This window comes from Acinonyx jubatus, chromosome B3 (assembly GCF_027475565.1).
Source record: "Acinonyx jubatus isolate Ajub_Pintada_27869175 chromosome B3, VMU_Ajub_asm_v1.0, whole genome shotgun sequence".
NCBI lineage: Eukaryota > Metazoa > Chordata > Mammalia > Carnivora > Felidae > Acinonyx > Acinonyx jubatus.
In genome coordinates this window covers 4,756,526-4,764,828 of record NC_069386.1, presented here as the reverse complement: position 1 = coordinate 4,764,828, position 8,303 = coordinate 4,756,526, and the positions used below count along the sequence as shown (strand labels likewise).

Genomic DNA, 8,303 nt, shown 5'->3' with positions numbered 1-8,303 from the left:
AGGCGCGAACCTCTCGCGAGAAGTGGGCGCGGCCGGCTCGGGCTGGGGGCGTGGCTCACGCCAGCGGGGCGGGGCCGAGAGGTGTCCGACCGCCGGCACCAGCGCGCGGTGCCCTTGACCGGCTGGGTCCGGGGTTCTCCCGGCAAAAGCTCCGGGGAAAATGACGTAAAATCCGGGGTTCCCAGGATGTCAGTTCCGGGCGGAGCCTCAGGGACCTAATACCCGCCCGTTTTACGACAGGATATTTGCAGAGCAAAGGGTCAAGGCCAGAGAAAATACAGGATGCCCGGTTAAATTCGAATTTTAGATAAACAAGTTTTTTTTCTTATAAATATGTCCATGCAGTCTTTAGGACATCTCATACGGAAAAACTATTGATTATTTAAATGAAATCAGAATTTAACTGGGTGTCCTCTATTTTTATTTGGTACCTCTGGCAACTCTACCAAAGGCCAGAGAAGAGAGTAAGCAGACAGCGAGGGCCGGATCCTAGCTCGGCTCACTCTCTTGCATGCTCTGAGCACTCCCCTCGAAGCTTGGCGTGGGAATGAAATGAAATGCGGTGAGCAAAACCCCATCTTGCAGTGTAGGCAGCTCCCTTCTACGGGAGAGGAAACATGAGACTTGCCTGTGCCAGCAGGTGGCAGAGGTGAGTAAGAACCCAGCGCCTGGCACAGGACCAGGCATATATAACAGGCCCTGAGTACCTGCTTGCTGAATGAGCGACTGACTTCGAAGTCCTCAGGAGGCTGGTGTCGTGAAGTTTTCTTGGCTTTTTGGAGCCAGCTCCATCTTACTGAGCATCCTGTCCTCCAGTCTTTCGGCCCCCCTTTCCCTCCCATGCCCTCAAACATAGCTGGAAGGAGAGGATCAGACATGCTTCATAAAGAGCTGGGTTTTATTCACAACTTCAACAGGGAAGCAAGAAATACAGCAGGGACATAATTTGTGTCTGCATTGGCAATATTCCTGGCGACACAACCAGAAATCACACTAATGGAGTCACAGAGATTTGAGGCCAGGTTTTACGTCCAGATGGGGCCACTGCCAGGGTCCCGTTCAGCTCCTCCCCTGGGAGGGCACGGTCCAAGCCACGACGTCGTATCTTCCTCATTAATGGTGTCACTTCTGCACCACTTGCACCAGCAGCCTCCTGTACCGAAGGGGAACACACAGAAGAACTGACCTGGGTCGAGGGGGGAAATGACAGGGGCATCCTGCCATTCCTAAGTGCTAGGCGTCCACAGAGGCAGGCAGGGGCAGGCTCTTAGCCTAGGCAGCCTCCCCCTAGCACCTTTCTCCCAGAAGAAGAGGTGGGAGGGGTCGGGGTGGTGGTTTTCCCAGGGTGACAGCCCAACCTCAGAGTGATCATGACAGTCAAGGAGATCACAGAAGTGAAGTCCATGTGCGTGCCTGGCCCTGGGCCAGTGTCAACGTTTTCCCTCCCCTGCCCTCAGCTCTGCCCCAGACCTCACTTCTGAAGCCCCATCCTCTAGTGCTAGGTACTGCTTCCTCTGAGACTTGCTAGTTGGTCTGCATGCTTTAGGCCTTCAAGACCAGCAGCCCCAGCCAGAGGTGACATCATCTCCATTCAGACTCAGCCAGCCCAAGGTCCTGGCCCTTACATCTGAGGTCCCCAGGGGCTGGCAATTCTGTGCATGAGGAGGACCAGGCATGCTGACTGGGGCTGGAGTTAGACCTTCTCTAGGGAATGCCCCCTCCCTTCCTTCAAAAAGTGTGCACTATATGCTGGGCACAGTGGAGGTATGAAGGTGAGTCTGTAACAGGTGCTGCTGATAGCTCCTGTTTACGAAGTGCTTTCTATGTGCCAGGCATCATGCTGAGCATATGACACAAACGGTCTTGTTTAATATGAGATGGGCGCTATCAATCCCATTTTATAAATGAGGAAGATGAGGCTTAGAGGGGTTAAGTGACATTTTTAAGGTCACACAGCTACTAGTTAGGTTAGGAGCCTAGCACGCTGTCTCCAGAACCCACATTCTACCACATTACACTGCCTTCTGCCCACAGTAACAAAGTACCGGGAAGGTTGTGTGGGGTGGGGGCCGCCTCAGGAGCAGGGAATGAAGAGCTGCCCTTCTACCAGGCCAGAGACCAAAGCTGGCTTGGCTCTACTTTGGGGCCTTGGATCTCATAGGTCAGTGGTTTATGACCAAAGGTAATCTGGCTCCCTCCCCTGACCCCCTCACAAAGAAGGCCTCCGGCAATGTCTGGAGGCATGTTTTTCTGTTGTCACAACTGGGCAGGGGGAGGATGCTCTAGTGGATAGAGACAAGGGATACTACAAACTTCCTACAATGCACAGGACAGCCCCCCCAACAAAGAATTATGCAGCCCAGGATGTCAAGAGTCCTGAGGTTGAGAAACCCTGCACTGAGGGTCACTGAGGCAGACGAGTGACTGGGAAGAGCACTGGTCAGGGCGAACAAGGTCTGGACTCCGTCTTGGATGCTGACTCTCCTCCTCTCTGGGCCTCAGGGTCCCAACTGTAGCCGTAAGTATCCCCGAGGCACGGCAAACGTGGGCAGCTGGGGTGGGGCAGGCCTGGGGGTGGGGGGCACATCCTGCTGCAAGAGGCTGGCTAATCCTAGGCTGTGACTTTAGACTGAGGACTCGGTGAGGGGGAACTTCTTCCCTACTGGGAAGGTCAGCTTCCTTTCTTCAAAGTCTTCTCCCTTTGAACTCTGGATCATGGGGAGAGCCTGGAATCCCTGGCTTTCTGGGGCCCATCATACCTTGGGGAGAAGTCACACCCTAAGCCCCGTGCTGGAACCAGGAGCAGCTGGGTCTCTCCTGGTCCTGAGGTGGGAGCCTGGCTCACCTGGGGGTGAGGTGCTGGGCTGCTAAGGCTCACGCCCAGAACTTTCTTTAGCAGGAGGATCCTGGGCAGATCGTGACTCAGCTGCCATCTCTGGTCCCTCAGGGAGATGTGGGGAGCTGTTCCCAAGAGGAATGGGCTGGGGGTTTCCAGACTCTTCTTGCCCATGAAGTGACCTAGAAAGGAGGTGCCAAGGCACAAGGAAGGTGGGGAGAGAGGATCCCATCTCAGTGGGAAAGTTCCCCACCTCTCCCAACTTTTCAGTTCTCATGGCAGGAAGACCCACGGGCAACCTTCCTCCTCCCTCTCCTCCTCACCAAGGAGCCACAAGCACCCCGGGGTTGGTAGCACAGCCCACCTCCGCTTTTCCCGAACAGGAGAGGATGGCACAGCTGGAAGGAGGGAAACTCTGCCAGCTGTGCTGCCTGCTTTCCAGGGGCCGGGCGAGGGCAAGGAGGAAAGTGGAGAAGGAAGAAGTGTCTGCCAGGTGCAGGGGCAGAGAAGACACACCAGAGGACACAAGAGGATTCAGTAGACTCTTGCCCAAGGCCAGGGGCACCGGCTGGCAGGCAGATCTAGGATCCAGCCCCAGTTCTGCTTTAACTGGCTGAGCGATCTCAGCCAAGTCACTGAACTGTCTGGGTCTCAAGTTTTCCATCTATTAAATTAGACGGGTTCCAGGGTCCTCATCCGCGCAGACACCAGAGTCCGTGGCTGAGGAACGGCCTGAGAAGGGAAATGGGATCAGAGCACGGAGAAGGGCACTTGCGCGGGTCCCGAAGACTTACCGGTGGCCCAGAGGTTGCCCCGCGGGTGCACTCGGATCTTGCTGGCCCTGCTGCGGGGCTCCGGAGAATCCCAGCTGAGCGGCGCGGCGCCCGCAGCGAGCAGAGCGAAGAGCAGGAGGCCGCCTAGCAGCCGAGCGCCCCCCGCCCGCAGGGTCATGGCTGTGCCCTCGCCGAGCCTCCGCCCCGGCGCGCTTCGCAGCCAGTACGGACGGGGCCCCAGCCTTCCCTCCTTTTAAACCCGCGCTCCTGGGGGGGCGGAGCCTGCTCCGAGGAACCCGCCCCTGGCGCGCTCGCGGCCGCTCCGCCCCCGCGAGATGCGAGGCGCCGCGCCCGTCGCTTCGGCCACCGCCTGGGTACCGCGTCCGCAGGGCGGGCGCCCAAGCCCACTATCTTCAGGCAGAGGACCCCCCACTACGGGGAGGGGGGACGGGGCGAAGCCCGTTCCCCTGGCCGCCCCCTCGCCGCTCCCACTGGCTTTCGGGCCACGAGTGGTTACTTCTTGGAGTCTCTCATTTATAAGGGTAGAAGTGGGGGCGAGGACACTGGCGCTGCAGTGCCCAGCAAAGTCCCGGGCACCAGGCGAGCCATGAGATGCCTGCCAGCCCTTCCCTCTTCGGGAATACGACCCGTGTTCACCCTACTCTCGGCCCTCTCACCACCAGCTCACCAGAGGTGATGTCGAAACCACAGCAGGTGCTGGGGTGGGCAATGCAGAACAATGGATGGGGGGATAGTGAACACCCCTCGCCCCAGGAACGGACGCTCTACTTGGGGGGCGACCAGCCTATCACTTCGGCCGAAAGCGGATCTCTGGGTCAGGGAAGTAGAAAGAGCACCAGACCAAGAGTTCATATGCAAACCGTGTGACCTCGTTGAAGCTCACTTTCTTCGGCTATAAAATAGTAATAACCACGTTGCCCCGTTTTTAATAATTTTACATTTCTTAGCACAGTCACGTTGTGGCAGGAAGCAGCAGTCCTGCAGCCGGCCCTCTCACAGCCAGCACTCTCCTCCTCCCAAGTCCACACCTGTCTTGGAAAGAACTTTCGGGTCAGTGGCATCACTTAATGAGTAAGGCACTGTGCTCCAGAATAATACTTTTATTTTTGCTTAAAGGTTCACTAAACACCAATGTTCGGGAGCATCAAGGTAGGCACAGTAGGGAGACAGAGGGTAATTCCCAGCTGCCAAGGGAGTTTACCGTCTCACTGGAGAAACAGAGCACCAAAGGAGTGAATGATGGGGGAGCGTGAGTGCAGACCAACCCGGGGTTCTGGGCTCTTCCCTGAAACACTGCACAGTGTGGCTGTGACAGAACCTATGCCCCAGTGTGGCTCAGTAATGCTGCTTCATATTATTAATCTCACACGTATCCAGCGCAGCACGGGCTGCTAACTCTATGGATCACCGTCCTAAACGGGGAAGTGTATATGAGAGGCTGGTTGTCATGCTGAATTCCCAGGAGCATGACATACAGGACAGGGACACTCCATTTCTGGCCCTGGCTTTTCCCCCCAATCTCCTTGCTTCTCACCCCCCACCCTGGCATTTACACCTCTCTGCATTCTTGTCACTGTTTAGCTGTGGTGTACAGATATAGCTCTTATCACCTTCCCATCACAACTCCCTCTGTGATCCCCTCCCTCTCCTCTGGCCCACGGATGTAGAAATTAGTGGGAACACACACGAGGAACCTTATTTGGAACCTTACTTGGTAGGTTTATCTCTCATTTTATAACTGGGAACAGGCTCAGAGGTTGAGTCACTCGCCCAGACGTCACACCAGAATCAGACTTCGGGTCCGCTTGGATCACTCTGTCAGGCCCCCAAAGTCATGCGGGGCAGATGCTATTTCCCTAAACCACACCCACTCCCATTTTACCACCAAAGTGTAACCATCTCAAAGCTGGTTTGGGTTTCTCAGGGGAGAAAGGGAGCAGGCACTGAATTTAGAGTTTGCCCTCGCTTCTAAAGGTGACCCTGGGACCGTGGGTTCTGCTCTGACAGGTTCGTTTACACTCCAGACAAGCCTCCTCTGTCAAAGCATGGGTCCACAGCTACAAGACTGTCCCCAGGTGCCCCCAGGGGGATCATTTTATCGGTCAGGCTAGCACAGCAAGCACGGGGGCCTGAGAACCTTCCTGCAGAAAGAAGCAGGGCAGCAGTCCCACTGCCAGCCATAAAACACTGTCCCAGGGGTGAGCAGCACTAGGCAAGCAGAGGGGCTGGCTTGCCAAGACCACAATTCCAAGCTCGATGCCCCAGCGAGTGTGCTAGGCTCTGAGTTTAGAACGAGGACCCCAAGTGCCCGCTGCCTGTTCCCCAAGTCTACTGTGACGGCAAGGGAAGTCTAAGGGCTGCCGTCCCACTGGGAAGACGGACAGTGAATCATCCGGAGGCTCGTGGAGAAGCTCTTCAGTGCTCACACTTGGCCCTTCCCAGGTTTCTACAACATTCAAGGATATCCGAAGGCGCAGAGAAGATTCATCGGACAATCCAAAAGATGATTGAGGGGTGAAAGATACACGGCAAATCCTGTTATAACCAATGCCGACGAAACATTTAAACTGCACCATGGTTTTTAATCAAAGATGGCTTTGAATAAAGGACACATGTATTACTCTTTGCTATATTTTCATTAAATTAGGATCAATTACAAGTTACATCTTTTCACAACTGCATCTTTTCTGTTGTTGTTTTCCAAAGGTACCTACACGCACGTTCCTTTGATCATCGACACTATTTTCACGTAGTAAAGACTGGTACGACGCCCATTTTATAGATGGGTTAACGCAAGGACAAAGTGAGTTAGTCACACAGAAACTAATAAACAAATGGAGAAAACCAGAGTGGACTTCACACACGTGAAAGGTGCAGAGGACAACGGAGGAAGGGAAAAGCAGAAACTTAGACACACACGAGTCTGGTGAAAAGGAAGCACAGTAAACCCAGAGCTGCTCAGAAAAGGACGCTGTAGGAGCACTGGCGGCACACGCTTGAGCACAGATCTGTGCCCGTGTGGGCCGGGAGGCTGAAGAGAAGCACACTGAGCTGTATCTCAGGTCCTGCTCAGGAAAGCAGTGTAGAATCAGGAAAACAGCAGAATCCTTAAGAGAGGAGAGGAGACTCAGGGATGGAGGATACAATTTCTCAGCCAGAGGGAGCACATAAAGATTAGCTAGAAAATCAGAACACTAACCGTTAGTAAGGAAATACTGCAGAAACCGAAACTGCCAAAACACAAAGTGGTTTTTAAAGGCAATATTCAGAAAAAGAGAAAATCCCTCCGTCTGACAAAGTGAGGGCAATCCCAACGGTGGCTAAGGGGGCAAAGCAGCTGCTGCTCAGGGACGTCCCGAAAACCCGAGAGAGGGGGCGGCCCCAGGCCCAGCACTCATGTTACCTGGGTGGAACCACCATGTACTTCAGGGGACATTTCAGTAACTGAAATAAATACCCCTTAAGGTCCAGAGCGCCTCACTATTTCTAAGCGATTCGCTCATCTGAGCAAGCCCACAGGACAGCCTAGAGCCTCTGAAGAATTCCCAAGAGCCCTGTAGGCGTGGGATCTATTCCAAATGAAAGGGTCTCATCAGATATGACAGAGGTACAAGGACAGGGTGATTGATGACCCCTAACAGCGTGACATGAAAACGGCAACAGGCAGGTCTCTTAACTTCTGGTTTCTCTTATGTAAAGTGCAAGTTTATTCTGAAGACTGAATGGGAGAAAATAAAAATCTGTCACAGATTCAAAAGCACTTAGCCGAGCACATGGCAGACTCTAAGTACCCTGTCTTATTAGCTGGGTCCTGGGAAAAGCAGAGCCTGCCTCACATCTGAAGCCCATTACAGGGGAGGGAGGGGCCCTGGGTAACCTCTCAAAGTGTGTTGACACCACAGTCAGCAAAATGCCTGTTACACTGCAAGCTGTCTGGTAGACTAAAAAGGCTAGCATATTGACCTCAGCTTTTGGCCCATTCCAAGAGACAAGTTCTAGAGCGATTTCTCTTTTTTCGCTTAAATAAGTTGTCAGGCTAAGTCTCATGCCAGGGATTTAGTTGCCCGCCTGACACAAATCCAGAGTACAAACTCTCTTAACTAGACTCCTTGATTTAAAGCTGGAATCCAGCTTATCAATCTAAATTAACTGGCCAATTAAAGGAAAGGGAAATGACTCTTAACCAAGAGTAGGTACCATTCCAGAAACTCCTAAGATTCGTAGAATAGGGATTTATAGTTTAAAAATCATATTCTCTCCCTCCACATATGATATGTATACATATTCAATATAATATAACTGTATATGAGAGTCATATTCAATATAATGTAACAGCATATGAGAAGGAAGTCAGTCTTGTTTTTACAACAAAAACGAGAAAAAGCAAGAGAAAATATTCTTTGCTGGAGAGGATGGAGGTTGCATATACCAGACCTGAGGGGGGAGTTGGCCAGAATGGAGAAGAGGGAAGAGATTTTATGTTTCTTAAAAGAGGCCATGAGTTTTAAAAGGTTAAGGAACACCGTTCTACAGGAAAGGTGCCGGGGGCTCCTGGCTGGTTAGACGGGTAGCTGGTGTTTGGTGAGGTGGCTCTGTGCGGAAGCGGCCGACCATACCTGTACTACAGAACGTTCTCTGGAACAGTTGCATGGAAATCATGAGGCTACTCAATG

General features: G+C 53.2%; 1 protein-coding gene across 1 annotated transcript; it reads right to left on the bottom strand.

Moving 5' to 3' along the window:
• Nucleotides 1-880: 880 nt before the first annotated feature.
• On the bottom strand, nt 881-3,850 carry NMB (neuromedin B). Its single transcript, XM_015061974.3, has 3 exons — nt 3,631-3,850; nt 2,846-3,018; nt 881-1,153 (listed from the first exon to the last, which is right to left on the bottom strand). The coding sequence occupies exons 1-3, from the start codon at nt 3,785-3,787 to the stop codon at nt 989-991; spliced, it is 495 nt and encodes a 164-aa protein (XP_014917460.1). The 5' UTR covers nt 3,788-3,850; the 3' UTR covers nt 881-988.
• Between the last annotated feature and the right edge of the window lie 4,453 nt (nt 3,851-8,303).